Source organism: Myotis lucifugus, unplaced genomic scaffold (assembly GCF_000147115.1).
Source record: "Myotis lucifugus unplaced genomic scaffold, Myoluc2.0 scaffold_389, whole genome shotgun sequence".
Lineage (NCBI taxonomy): Eukaryota > Metazoa > Chordata > Mammalia > Chiroptera > Vespertilionidae > Myotis > Myotis lucifugus.
The window spans coordinates 106505-120464 of NW_005871437.1; the positions used below are offsets into that span (position 1 = coordinate 106505).

Here is a 13960-nt window from a genome sequence, read left to right on the forward strand (position 1 = left end):
ATCCACTGAGCCAAACCGGTCAGGGCAATGTGTCGATTTTGGATGTGTAAATGCGAAGACGGTCTTTATAAAGTCCCTGTGCTCTTTTGAAACTTTAAAACAAGTTTTGCGATTTCCTTAAGTCAGGCTGCTTTAGCTCGACCTCCCTCCCATCCAGCCGCCTGCAGACAATTTCTTTACGGAGGAGATTAAAGGCGATGCAGTAACTCCTTCCGCCTGTGTGGACTTTGATTCCCACTAACAGGCCAGTTCCCTCTGGTCTTCCTGACCCTTTGTTACGAGTGTGACCGGCGCCTGAGTTGTCTTAGGCGGCACTGCACTTGCCCTTGTTGCCACGGCGAGGTTTTCCCTGTCATCCCAGGTCGCAATAGCAACCAGCCTCTCTTTGCCGCTTGCTGAGTGCCTCACTTGAATGATCTCATTTAATCCTTACAGCAGCTCCCTGGGACAGGTGTTCAGTGTGACTCAGACGTGGAAATGGAGGTTCAGAGCGGCAAAGTGCCCTGTCCACCACACGACTGGGGAGTGGTGGGGCTGGAGGACAAGCTTGGGCAGTCTGACTCCAGAGCTCACATCCTGAAGCCCCGGCTGCTCTGTTGCCTTGAGAGACTGAAGGCCTGCAAGCCAGGGGGCCAGAGTCTGTCCTAGCCTCGCTGCCACTGGCCCTGTGACCAGTGGAATCGAGGACCCCAGTAGCTCCTGGGCCCATATCCCAGAAGAGGGTGGGGTGTTTGTGTGTCTGTACAGTTCAGTTACCCAGCAATTTGTTCTGATCTTATCATGACACAACTGTTTTCAGCTCACCTTGGGAGGAATGGGGGCGTGGTGGAGGCAGAGTGAGGGGAAGGGTTTGTACTGCTCTCTCACCCCAAAGAGAGAGGGGAGGGGCAGGGAGGGCCTAGCCACCCTATGCTGGGAAGCCTGGGTGAGCTGGAGGGTGGTGCCCACACCCTGCTAGTGCCATGCCCTACCCCGCTGGAAGACACGCCCCTCCCCCTTTACCCTGCCTGGCAGAAACCTGCCCTATAGGCCCAGGTGGCTCTGCCCCTCCCTTTCCCCACTTGAGAGGAGGTGGGGTTGGGGCGTAGGTGATTCAGCGATGTGGAGGGCAGGGGAGGGACTGCGTAGGCTCCTGCAGTAGCATGATGACACATCCCGTGTATGCACTTGGGTTCAGTTCTCACAGCTGTGAGAATGGGACTGAGGCACGAGCCTCCGATTCCTGCTGGTTTCCCTGGTGGGGGTCAGAGTGCATGGAGGAGGCAACCAAGGCACATCCTCATCTTGCCCCCCATTCGTGTGGTGATGTCCAACCAGCCTACAGAGTGGGATGGTCCTAGTGTCTTACTCCCAAGGCTCATTAGCCGTGTGATTCTAGGCTTCATCTCTCTGGCCTCTGTTTCCTTACCTGAAAAATGGGGCACTAATATCCACCTCTTAGGGTTATTTTGAGGCTTAAGGGAGACCATGTGGGCAAAACACCCAGTGCTAAGCCTGGCATAGGGAGTGCTTCAGCAAATGGCGAGCTTTTGAATTATCGGGGCACTGTCGCTTTTCTGTATTCTGGCCCTGATACAGGCCTAGTCCCCACTTTTCTCCAAGCCCAGCCCTCTTTCTCTGTCTCTGGGGGTGGAGCGGACAGGTGGGGGAGGGAGCAGAGAGGAGGCTGCTGTACAAGCTTCCCCTTTCCCCAGATTTCAGGAGCTCATCCAGGCTGTGGGATCTGAGAGAAGTGAGAGAGGCTGCTCGGTCAGGTCTTGGGGTGGGAGAGGAGAAGGCTACCTCACTCCCTTCCCCCTGTGCTTCCTTTTCAGGCCCTGGGGTGGCCAGAGTTGCCCTGACCTGGCCCAAGGCCGGGGCAGCACTAACCATGTCAGCCTCAAGGTAGGAGAGAAGGCAAAGGGGAGGCCAGGAAGGGGCTGGTGGGGGAGGGGCAGGCCCTGAGAACCTTGACTCCTAAGTCAGGCAACTGGAGTTCTCTAATCCTCCCTTTGTCACTTATTCACTGGGTGAACCAGGGCAGATCACTCCTCACCTCTGAACCTCAGTTTCTCCATCTGCAAAATGGGGACAGTAATGCCTCTCAGGGCTGCTGTGAGACATGAGGTAATGGATGCAGAACATCCAGCGTGGGGTCTAGATGCTCAGGAAACATGAGCTTCCTAACGCGGGGCCCCAGGGAGGCATGCAGGGTCTCCGCCTGTTCCCAGGACCCCCTTTTCCACACTTCCTGCTTTAGCTTGACCTCCCTCCCATCTTTTGTCCTTTTAACCCACTTCCTGGCATGGACCCCCCAGGGGTGATGCTGGGCCAGTGACTTAACCTTCTGGCCACAGTTTTCCCGTCTGAGCCATGGATGGGGCAGCACGGGGTGTCCTTCCCTTGGAGCTGGCTCAAGCAGCCGTGTGTCTCTCTGTGGTCCTGAATACCATGAGTAATTACTCACATGTAATTGAGCACTCGTTATGTGCCGTTCTGCATAGATTATCTCATGAAATCTCCACAGCACTCCCAGGAAGCGGGTGCTGTTATCATCACGCCAGTTTTACACACGGGGAAACTGAGATGCAAGAGGTATTGCAGCTAGGAAGTAGCAGAGCTAGGAAGTAGCAGAGCTAGGAAGTAGCAGAGCTAGGAAGTAGCAGAGCTAGGATTCAAGCCCGGGCCGCCCCGCTCCAGGCCCCCACAGGAATCATTGTCCTCTTCCATCTCTTGAGGTGTTCAGCCCCTGGTGAATGAAAGGCTGCACCTATTTCACAGATGAGTAAATGGAGACATTTGGGATCAAGGGTCCCTGCTAGAAGGAATTTTGACCCAGACTTGACTCCTCTGTTGTCAGAGCATAAATACCTCCTTGAAAACTGGGTTTTGGGGGGTGGGGGCACAAAGGGGGCAGTGTCCTTATGGGTCTGGGATCCTGGGCCCTTTCCCCTCACCCCCACAGCCAGACTTGGCCCCAGGGGAAACAGCAGACACAGGTCAGGTGTGTCCCATTTTCAGGGGAACCCTCTTCCCTGACTCCCTCATGTCCCAGGTACATCTCTCTGCCCAGGTGTGTCTGGGGATCTCAGGTGGGAGGGTGCTGGGGAGGTGGCTGCAGGCAGAGGCCATGGGCGCTGAGGCAGGCATGCCCACGAGCCCCTAATCCCCAGGGCAGCTGGGGAAGCAGCAGCTGACCTGAAAGTTGGGCCCTCGTGTGTGACTTTATTCATGTCGGTGTCTTCTCTGGCTCTCTTTCCTCACTGTAGAACGGGAGGTGTGAGTTGAGTGGGGAAGGGCTTTCCTGGAGCTCTGCCCCTTTGCCCAGCTCTCATGGCCCTGGCCGCCTCCCTTAGGACAGCTCTGCTTCTCCGGTGCAAGGAGGGCAGTCGGGGTGAGGAGGTGCCTGGAGGGCAGGGGAAGACGCTGTCACCAGGCCGCTGCCTCTGCTTTCCCTCAGACCCAAGCCCAGAGCCGCTCAGAATGGGACCTTCAGGAAGGGAGCCGAGGTTCCTGGCTTTGGAAGCGACGACACAGCTCAGGAGGGCTCGCTCAGCCCCTGGGGCGCCTCCAGAGGCCAGCTGTGGGCAGCGCCTCTGACATGGCCAACTATCCCTCCATGGAGCTGGAGAGCCCAGCACTGGCAGCAGACCCTGCTGGTGCCAGGCACCCCTCATGCCCAGTGCCGGTGCCTGGGCATTTGGAACAGGAAACCCCAGACTGCACTTGCCTGCAACCCCCATATATGGCCCCAGAGGTCCCTCTGAATCCTGAGCCACCCAGCACCGTGGAAGACATGCCGCCCCGCCCAGCATCCTTTCCCAAGGCAGAAGGGGCAAAGGGCAAGCCTGCCACCCCAGGGCCAGCACTGCCAGAGCCAGCCCAGATCCTACCGGAGCGAACCTCTGCCAGGAAGACCCGCTACCACATCACTGTCATCCTGCAGGGGCGTGGGCTGACACCTGGGGAGGAGGGTGGGGAGCCCAAACCGGCCCAACCAGCTCTTCACCCCTTCTGCCCTGAGGAATTCAGGGCCTGGCTGGATCCTCCCCAGGGGCCCCGCCCCATCACGGGGTGCCCAACTGACCCGCCCCAGGAGCCCCGGCTAAGAGCCCCACGGCATCAGAAGAGCACGGCCCAGCAGCAGGAGATCCAGGCCCACTGGACACCTGGGTCCCAACACACACGGTGAGTACAGGTCCGTCCCCACGTGGGGCGGCCGTGGGAGGAAGAACTAGCCTGGCTGCCCTTTCTGGGGTCTCTGCCGCACCTCCAGACTCCTTCAACTCCAGGCCCATTCATTCAGCTCCCTGAGCATGAACTAACTCTGCCATCCCCTCCCCACTCACCTTGCCTTCCTCTCCCTCCCCTCACCCACAGCCTACCTCCTGAACCCACTGCTGCTCTCCTCCCCCCTCCATCTGAGGAGGGGGAGAGCCTTCATGAAGAGGCTGGGAGAGGGGTCACCTTCTCCTCAGCAACACCCACCACTCCCTGCTTCTGTTCAGGCGACCACAGAACCCACCTGGGAATAGGCACTAGCCAAGGTGCTGGGTGTCTTGGGGCAAATTGCTTAACCTCTCTGGTCCCTGAGTTGTCCAGTAGATTTGGTAGCTGGAGATGAGGTAGTTACAGGATCATGCTTTGAACTCCAGAGAGATGGGCTGCCAAAATAGCAGGGATGCTTATTAATAACACCTCAGTCGCAGCAATAATTACCTACCAGGCTCTGTGTCAGCGGCCACAGGAACGGGCACTGAGATTCCCAAGCCTCGATTTTTATGTGTTTTGAAATGATTCTCCCAAATCTGCTTGGTGGGCTCAGAGGTGAAAGAGTGGGTTCCCTAAAACTCACCTGAGAAGGGGTGAATATGGCCCTGGGGCACTGGGCCTCACACAGGGCTCTGAAAAATTCCTAATGTGGTGGTGGCTGTCATTTATGGTTTGTTTTCTAAACATAATCCTGTTTCATCCTCACAACAGCCCATGGAGTAGGACTATTCCTGCTCTACACCCCCATGCCCTGATTACAATAGGGAACTGAGGCTCAGAGAGGTTCTATCACTTGCTCAAAGTCCACCCGAAAGTGAGGGGCCTGAATTTGAATGTGGTGCCTGTGCTCTAATCATTTCTCTATCCTGCCTCTCACAGAGGCCTCGTTGGCCCTGTGCAGACAGGGGAGGGTTGAGTGTGGTTGCTGTGCGGACTCCAGGGTTTTCTCTGACCCTGTGGAGGTGGATTTGGCGGCATTGTGCCAGGGATGTCCGGGCCTCTGGATGGGAGGCAGGTAACTGGTCCTGCGGCAAGGAGGAGGGAGAGGTGGGAGCTTGGCTGGCTCAGATCTGCTCGGTGACCCAGCCGGGGAGAGGGCTGCCGAGTGAGGGAAGGGGTGGAGGAGAAAGGCCTTGGAGAGAGGACAGAAGCAATAGGTTTAGCTGGGGGGCTGGGGCTGTACCTGCTACTCCCCGGCTATTTCGGGTCCAGGTGGATAATGACAGACTCTGGCGGGAGGCTAGGGTTCCCTTAGAGAGGAGGAAGCGGACCTCCAGGGACATCTTCCTCCTCTGTCCCCAGGGTTTCTGGGGCAGGATTGGCGAATATAGGGGGTGGGGAGGCGGGACACAGTTGGGCCTGCAAGTGGGAATGCCTGTGCCTTCAAGGTTGTGTGTCTGTGTTTGACTGCAGGCTGTGAATTGACTGTGTGCATTAGGAATGTGTGCTTGTGCCAGCGTGGCTGTGACTGGTGTGTTGCTGTGTCTCTTGAGTGTTTGTAGCTCTGACTGTGTTTGTGTAAGTCAACATACTAGCAAGTGTCTGTGTTTTTGTGCCTGTGCTACTCCCTGGGTCTGTGCCGGTGGCTGGCTGCGTGTCAGTGTGTGCCGGTGTGACGCAGCATGTGTTTGTGGGATGTGGGCCTGTAGACTGGTTTGGCCTAGTTTGGGGGTGACTCACAGGTAAGCGAGGACTTGTTGGGTTAGACAAGGCTCTTTCCCACACTCCCCTCCGCCCCTTCCTCAGCCTCTCCCTTCCCAGCCCCACACCTTGCCTTGTGTGGAGGTCACAGGTTACCCTGCCAACCAATTCACTTCTGAGATGGGGCCCTGGAGAAGAGAGGGAACGGGCACTTAAGACATACTGGTCATTGGGGTGTGTCTTCAAAGCAAAGACAAAAAGGGGAGCTATATGCAGGCAGATTCCAGCATAGTGTGAGGAACATTCTAGCAGTCATGACTGTCCAGGGATTGGTCAGGTCAACTGTCAGATGGTGACCTCCCTATCCCTAGAGGTGTGCAAGCAGAAGCGAGTGACCGCATGCTTGTGGAATGACTGTCTGTCAGGGGTGTTGTCCAGGGGCTGGGTTGGGGTGAGAGAGGCATTGCATTCTGATTATTGGGAGGTCACTGACAATATCTAATTTGACTACCAATGGCTTCCTGTGAAGCGGATTTCCTGTTGCTTTGCCAAAGCCTATGGGGCCTTCCAAATGTGGTTCCTGTTTTTATGGTAATTTGTTGACCCCTGGACTCCCTGGACTCTTCATGGGAAAGTTGGCTTTGGATGAACCTAATCAGGGACTAGGGCAGTGATGGCGAACCTGTTGAGCTCGGCGTGTCAGCATTTTGAAAAACCCTAACTTAACTCTGGTGCCGTGTCACATATAGAAATTTTTTGATATTTGTTACCACAGTAAAACAAAGATTTATATTTTTGATATTTATTTTATATATTTAAATGCCATTTAACAAAGAAAAATCAACCAAAAAAGTGAGTTCACGCGTGTCATAGGTTCGCCATCACTGGACTAGGGCATCACCTAGCACAATTAGCATTGAATGAATGAATAAGTGAATGAGTGAATGAATGAATAAATGACTTAGGACCCTGGCTTTGCCTCTTACTGTTAATGCCATTAGGGACAGGGAATCTCAGCAAATAGCAGTTGCTATTATTTTTTTTCAGAAATGAAGAGACTCAGGGGGAGTGAGGGGGTGAAGCTCCATGTGGGGGAAATCCCAGCAAGGACAGGGGTTCTGTTAGAAGAAAGGGGGCTCCGTAGTGAGAACGAGGGAGAGGGTCAGGGCCTCAGTGAAGGGCTAGGAATCCAGGGCCTAAGGTGTCTGAGTGTGTCCTGCTCTCAGGAATTCTGCCTGGGGAAAGGATGGGGACTCCATCTCAGCCCACCACCTTTCCCACACACAAGGCTTTTCTGGGGCCACTCAGACCCTGTCTCGGGCCAGGCCACATGCTGTCATAGCTACCAGCGGTCCCTGAGTCAGGCCAGGCTTCCCTAGGCCTCAGCCCCTTTCATCTTTGCCCCTCATAAAACCTGAGTCACTGCTGGGGCCACAGGGCAGGGTCAAAGTTCTGGGTTCCACCAGCTTAGTAGAGAGGAAGATAGAGATGGGGGAGGGAAGCTGGGGGCATGGGTCCATTTCTGGTCTTCACTTCCTTTATAGTGGTCTAAGGGATGCCTAGTGAAGGGGAGGAGCGGACCTGAAGACAGGTTGGGCCTGAGGCTGGGGATGAACAGGTTGAGTTCACTTGGGGCCTGAAAGTAGATTGCCCTGGTCAGCTGCCCTGGTCAGTGTGACTTGGAAGTCAGAGTGGGGGCTGGATGGCCCCACCAGGCCTGCTGTAACCCCCTTTATTTTTTAATATATATTTTATTGATTTTTTTACAGAGAAGAAGGGAGAGGGATAGAGAGTTAGAAACATCGATGAGAGAGAAACATCGATCAGCTGCCTCCTGCACACTCCCCACTGGGTATGTGCCCGCAACCAAGGTACATGCCCTTGACCGAAATCGAACCTGGGACCCTTGAGTCTGCAGGCCGACGCTCTATCCACTGAGCCAAACCAGTCAGGGCTGTAACCCCCTTTAAAAGCACATTTCCAAACCATTGCATCTCAATTGGCCAGGTAAATACATTAGGGAGTTGTGTATGGTGATTAAGCACCCAGAGCTGGCATTCAAGACTTGCCTCTGCTACTGTGTAACTCTGGGCAAGTTTCTTAACCCTCGTGAACGTTCCCCCTGCCCTCATCTGCTAAACGGGAATGTTTGTTCATAATTTATTAATACCGCACTCTTTAGGAGTTATCAAGTGCATGGAGTTCTTTTGATAATTCCATAGGGCAATGGACGTAAAGGAGTTAGCAAGGTGTTTGGCACGGAGTAAGCCCTCAACAGATGGCTGTTGTTGTTGCTGTCACTATTAAAACAGGTTCACCAGAGAGTTCCTAGGGAGCTTCGAAGTCTCCTCAGACAGTTGTTATTATCACCCCCTATTTAATAAAGGAGGTAATGGAGACCCAGAGATCAAGGAGGTTCAGAGAAGAAATAAGACCTTAAAAGAGGCCCTAACCGGTTCGGCTCAGTGGATAGAGCGTCGGCCTGCGGACTCAGGGGTCCCAGGTTCGATTCCGGTCAAGAGCATGTACCTTGGTTGCGGGCACATCCCCAGTGGGGGGTGTGCGGGAGGCAGCCGATCGATGTTTCTCTCTGATCGATGTTTCTAGCTCTCTATCCCTCTCCCTTCCTCTCTGTAAAAACATCAATAAAATATTAAAAAAAAAAAAAGAGGGAAGGTAAGATGTGCTCTGCGGGAGAGGACCGTAGGCACAGCCGGACGTGCTCAGAGCCTTGGCCTCGGGGCCAGGAGGGAAGATGCCTAGTCATGGACTTAGCTATGACTTCAAACCTCAGCTTGCAATTTTGCAGGTGCATCACCCTGGACCAGTCACTCCTCTTCTCTGGCCCTGGGTTTCTTCATCTGTACGATGGGGGAAGCACTCATAGAGGAGAACATGGAGGGAAAGTGCATGCAGGTCCAAAGTGCTGGGTCCCGAGGAGTTTCACTAAGACCCACAGATGTACCAGAAGGTCACGCCACATGCTGGTGCTAGTACACACACGCACACCTGCTGGTGTTTGCTCACAGTCCTCCCAGGGGACACCGCGAAGTTTGTGAGCCAGCATTTTAGTTTATGAGATGAGTTTTTGTTCTTTCTCTCTTATTTTATCCTGACAATAACCCTATGAAGCACATACTCTTATTATAACACTAGAGGCCTGATGCATGAAATTTGTGCAAGAGTAGGCCGTCCTTCTCCCGGCTGCCGGTACTGGCTTCCCTCTGGCACCCGGGACCAGGGCTTCCCTCTCAACCTCAGCTTCGTCTGGAAGGACGTCTGGTCTGATTAGCATATTACACTTTTATTATTATAGGTTTTGTGGCTTGGAGCCCTGATACCTGAAGGGGAAGAGTGGCCACTCGAGGTGATCTAGCTAGTGAGTGGCAGAGCCAGGGTAAACCCAGCTCTGCTCAAGGCCAAAGTCCGTCTTCCCTTGCCTTCCCTTGCCTTCCCTTGCCTTCCCTTGCCTTCCCTTCCCTTGCCTTGCCTTCCCTTGCCTTCCCTTGCCTTCCCTTCCCTTCCCTTCCCTTTCCTTCCCTTCCCTTCCCTTCCCTTCCAATGGCAGGAACAGGGTCAGAACAATTGCCTAGTTTTTAGCTTTCTGGTTTTCCAGTTTGGAGCTCCTGGAGGACTAGAGTCCCAGCCCCATCCATAGACCAGTGGGTCAGACCATATGCCTTTCTCTCCATCCAGGCTCAGGCCACAGCTTCACCCATGGAAGGACGGTGGCATAGGGGATCACCTGAAAGTGGGGAGAGGGCTGAGAGCATTATGCCCATTTTACAGATGAAGAAACAAAGGTCCAAAAGGTCACGTGACTTGCCTGAGGGTACCCAGCCTGACCTTGGCAGAGGTAGTTATTCTGTACTACAGAGAGCCACCCGCACACCCTTGACCCTGTCTCTCTTTTTCCTGGCACCATCTGCAGGGAGCTGGGCCACAGGGAGCCAAGGACACTTCAGGACAGGTTGCTGGGGCCCAGCATGGAGGAGGCAGGTGGGCCCCCAGCTCGGGCCGAGGCCCGGGTGGTGAGTGCCAGGCTGACGTGGCGACAGCGGCCCCCTGCCAAGGAAGAGGTGAGACATCACTTTCACAAGGTGTCCCTGGTGTCGGACGCCCGGATGGAAGCCCCCCAGGAGGAGATGTTTGAGTACAGCCCCCGTGGAGAGAAAGTCAATGGCTTCGCTGCAAGGAGAGAAGAGACTGTGAATCATCAAGCCCCCCCGGTTGGGGCTGGTTCCAAGAGCTGCCAGAGCCATGGGCCCATCTTTTCCAAGAAGTACACACTACCCCCCAAGGAGAAAAGGCTGGTGAGGAGGCTGAAAGAGGCTGTGGACCAGGGAGATGGCAGCTCCCAAGACCCTAGGACGGAGCCATCACGCCTGGGAGCCATGGCCAGGACGGAGCTCTTGGTGCCCCTGCCGGGGCCCCGTGAGCCGAGCCCCCACCCATGTGTGAACCGTGAGGAGCGGCAGGTGACACGCACCGTGCGGACCACTGTGGTGGTAGGCGGGCATGTGGACCGAAGGGTGACCAGCTCTGTGACCTTGGAGCCAGTGCTCCCGGGCGAGGCCCTGCCACGGGGCCGCCATGCTGTCCGGGCAGTGGTGGTGGGCCACAAGCCTGAGGGCTCGCCCAGCCGCAGTCAGGCCCTGGAACTGCTCAGTAGCCGGCTTTCCAGGCCCATGGCTTCTGTGTCAAGGAGTCCAGGTCTGGGCAGTACAGAGGGCACAGCCCTGGGGCAGCTGCCTGAGACGGGGACAACAGAGCCAAAAGGCAGATCTGCCCTGGCCCCTGCAGGCATCCCTGAGCGTGCTCACCCACCTCAGAACCAAGAGGCCCCTGCAGCCCATCCAGACCAAGACCAGGGCCAAGCTCTGGGTGCCAAGGCCCATAAGGTCCCAAGGGTGCAGGGAGCCTCCAACCCCACCCAGCTCCCTCTCCACACCTCTCAGGGCCACGCCTTAGTACCCTCTTCTCCCAGAATCCAGATCCATGCCCCCTCCCTGGGCCTAGACCACCTTCCTGAGCAGTCTGTGGTGCCCACTCACCCCAGGGCCCAGCCTGCTCTGGATCCCAGGGGACCCCAGGCCCTGCCCTCTGTGAAAAGGGAAGAGCTCACAGATACCCCTGCTGCCACCATCATGCCCAGGGTAAGGAGTGAGGTTGTTACAGTCCCTGGAGAACCCCCATCCCCTACAAGAAGAAAGGCTGTCTCTAGCCCAGACAATCTTTCTGCTCCATCTTCCCCAAGGAATAAGGTTGTTCAGGACCCTGAAAATGTTCCTATCTTCTCCCTCACCCAGAAAGACATAGTGCAGGGCCCTGATGCTCCTGCGGACCCCTCCCCCACCCAGAAAGAGGTTGTGCAGGCTCCTAGTGCTCCTGCTGCCGCATCCCCCAAACCAACCAAGGTTGTCCAGGGCCCGGAAGACAGGCCTAGCACCCAAAAGGAGGTTGTCCAGGTTAGTGAAGGCAGCTTTGGCGCTTCCCTCACCAAGGAAGAGTCTGCTCAGGGCCTGATTGCTCCTGCTATCCCATCCCCCCAGGAGGATAAGGCTGTCCAGGGCTCTGAAGGGAGCCCCGTCTCATCTCCCACCCAAAAAAACGTTGTCCAGGGTCCTGCTGTTCTCCCTGCTCCCTCCTCCCCAGTGGGCAAGGTGCTCCCCAGCCCAGGAGGCCCCTCTGCCCCAGAGCCAATGGAAGCAGAGGCCAGCCAAGAGCCCCGGCTTATCCCTGGCCCCACTGAAGACAAGATGCTCCCGGACCCATCGAGGGAGGAGGAGGAGCTGGTCCTGGCGGCTGACCTGGAGATGTTCCTGGACACCCTGCGGAGCATGGAGCCCCCTGAGATCCTCCGCACCCACCGGCTGCCGCGAGCCCCCCGCTCCTCCTACCTGGCCATGTACGCCACGCTGCCTCCTATCGAGGAGGACCAGCCCAGGCCTTGGGTGCTGGGACCCAGCCCCCAGGAGGTGCCAGCACTGGAAGGAAAGGAGGAAGAGGAGGAAGAGGAAGAGGAGGAGGAGGAGGAGGAGCAGCCAGAGAACCCCTACCTGAGTGATGATGAGAAGCTTCAGCGCAGGCAGGAGAAAGCTGGGCCCGGGCCCTCCTGGGACTTCCTCCCTCCCAGGCCCCCCCAGGCCTCTTACTCGCCTCTGGAGATGATGAAGAAGCATGTCACAGACGCCAAGGGCTCCCAGCCGGAGCCAGGGCCAGAGCGGCAGGCGGGCACGAGGCCCACCTCCCGTCTTGAAGGCAGTCTTTTCTTTGGGGGTATGGTGTCTGCCACCAAGGAGGCCCCCACCTCGGAATCACTAGGCACAAAACTATCCGCTCTGCCTCCCCATGGGGCACCAGGACTCAGAAAGGTGCCGGGACAGCTGCCCCTGCTCTGCAGTGACAGGTCGCCGCCAGAGAAGCCCCCGTGCGCCAGGCCCCCTGAGGGCTGGGTGAGTGAGGCCGTGGGTGGCCAGGGAGGGTGCCAGGCCTCACCAGGGTTTGGATGGCATGAGGACCATGGTACTAGGAGGCAGAGTCTTCAGCTGCAGAAGTTTGGGCCTGAGGTATGGCTTGGTGTGATCCTGTGCAAGACACGTCTCTCTGGGCCTCGGTTTCCCTGTCCAAACAGAGGAAGTTTGCATGGTCGATTCCAAAGACCTTAATGGCTCCAATCTCTTGGAAGCCGGAGAAGGGGAGTGATAGGGGGCCAGCTCCTGGACAGGGTGGGTTGGGACAAGTGTGGTGCCCTCTGTGGGGGTGGAGGCTAACAGGGAGGATGTGGGAGGCAGTAAGCAGGCAACCCATTAGACTTCTTATCACTGCCTCCCTTCCAGAGCCCGGCATCGAAGACCCAGGGCAAGCTGAACACCAGGCCAGGAAAGGTAGGTGGTGGAGGGCAAGTGTGTGGGAGGGGCAGCAGGAGGCGGGAGCTCAAAACAGAGCCTGAGGACGCCCCTCTGCGTTTTGTCCAGGTGGTCCTCTTCTCAGAGCCCGGCTGCCAAGGAAGCAGCAGGGAGGTTTGGGAAGACATTGCTGATGCCTCTAGCTGGGCCCCCGTGGCCTCCATCAGAGTGGTCCGAGGCTGGTGAGTGCAGAGTGCTGGGAACCGGGGGCAGCAAGCACAGCGAGAAGTGCCCGGGCCAACCTGGCAGAACCCCCCTGAGCTACCCAGAGATGCTGCCTGGTGGGCACATCCTCTCCAACCCAGTGACCCTGGGTCTCTGCCCACAGCTGGGCGCTGTATGAAGAGCCAGAGTTCCGGGGCCGGAAGCTGGTCCTGCCTGAAGGAGATGTGGAGCTCAAAGCCGCGGGGCCCGTGTGGAGTATCCACAGCATCGGCTCCCTCAGGAGAGCCGTCCGGGTGAGCGGGCTGGGGTTGGGAGCCAGATGCTGCCCTGTCCCCCTGGGCCCCGGGCCGTGAGGAGGGAGTTGGAATCTCAGGGACAGAGATTCCAACTCGTGCTGGGTAGGGGGCAGAGGGGGTTTATTATGGACTTGCCTATAGATTCCAGACCTTGGAGCCAACTGGGGAGTGCTAGCCTGGCTTGGGGAGGCAGGGGCAGGCAGGGGCCAAGCCCCAGCGTGGGAAAGCAGCCTGAGGAAGTTTGAGCTGCCTCTGGAGAAGGACTCGCTAGAATAGCAGAAACAGGTGGGGTGGATATGGGTGCTCCCCTCCCCTCAGAGCCCAGGGCTCTTAGGCCCACAGTAAGACCCAAGGTGCCTTGGACGACTGTTCATTCATTGGCTCAAGCACGCTTCATAATGTCTGCTGTGTGCCAGCCACCAGGCCAGGCAGTGAAGGCTGGAGGAGACTGACCTCTGCCCTGCAGGACTCAGGGTCAGGCTAGGGTCTCAGGGTGGGGTTCGAAGCAGGAAAACCATATAATCAGATTAGCAGTTTATAAACACCCCTCTGGCTGCCAGGAAAAGAGACTGGATGGGGATCCCAGAGGCAGGAAGACCAGGAAGGGCAGTGATTTCCAGCTGAGGAGCACTTCTGAATTTTGAGGGAGGGGGGTGTGGTTTGTAAAGGCATAGTCAATATTACAGTTTCATATTTGTG

The 13960-nt window shown here is 56.7% G+C and overlaps 1 protein-coding gene and 1 long non-coding RNA gene across 9 annotated transcripts in view; one reads left to right on the forward strand and one right to left on the reverse strand.

The window, feature by feature from the left end:
- Positions 1-3967, reverse strand: LOC111823091. The gene is made up of 3 exons (XR_002826081.1): positions 3883-3967; positions 3178-3385; positions 1-2749 (listed from the first exon to the last, which is right to left on the reverse strand). It is a non-coding gene; the product is annotated as an uncharacterized LOC111823091 (long non-coding RNA).
- Positions 3382-13960, forward strand: part of CRYBG2 (crystallin beta-gamma domain containing 2) — a 25399-nt gene continuing 14820 nt past the window's right edge. For 6 of the 8 annotated variants that reach the window (XR_002826078.1, XR_002826080.1, XR_002826079.1 and 3 more), the window contains exons 1-5: positions 3382-4167; positions 9824-12347; positions 12732-12779; positions 12870-12982; positions 13129-13258. Coding sequence is in view for 5 of the 8 variants with exons in the window: in XM_006101958.3 (XP_006102020.3) it covers positions 3581-4167; positions 9824-12347; positions 12732-12779; positions 12870-12982; positions 13129-13258 (3402 nt within the window). In the remaining 3 variants the exon portion in view is untranslated. The remainder of the gene's footprint in view (positions 4168-9823; positions 12348-12731; positions 12780-12869; positions 12983-13128; positions 13259-13960) is intronic. The other 2 variants (XM_023743426.1, XM_014467376.2) reach the window with 2 other exon arrangements.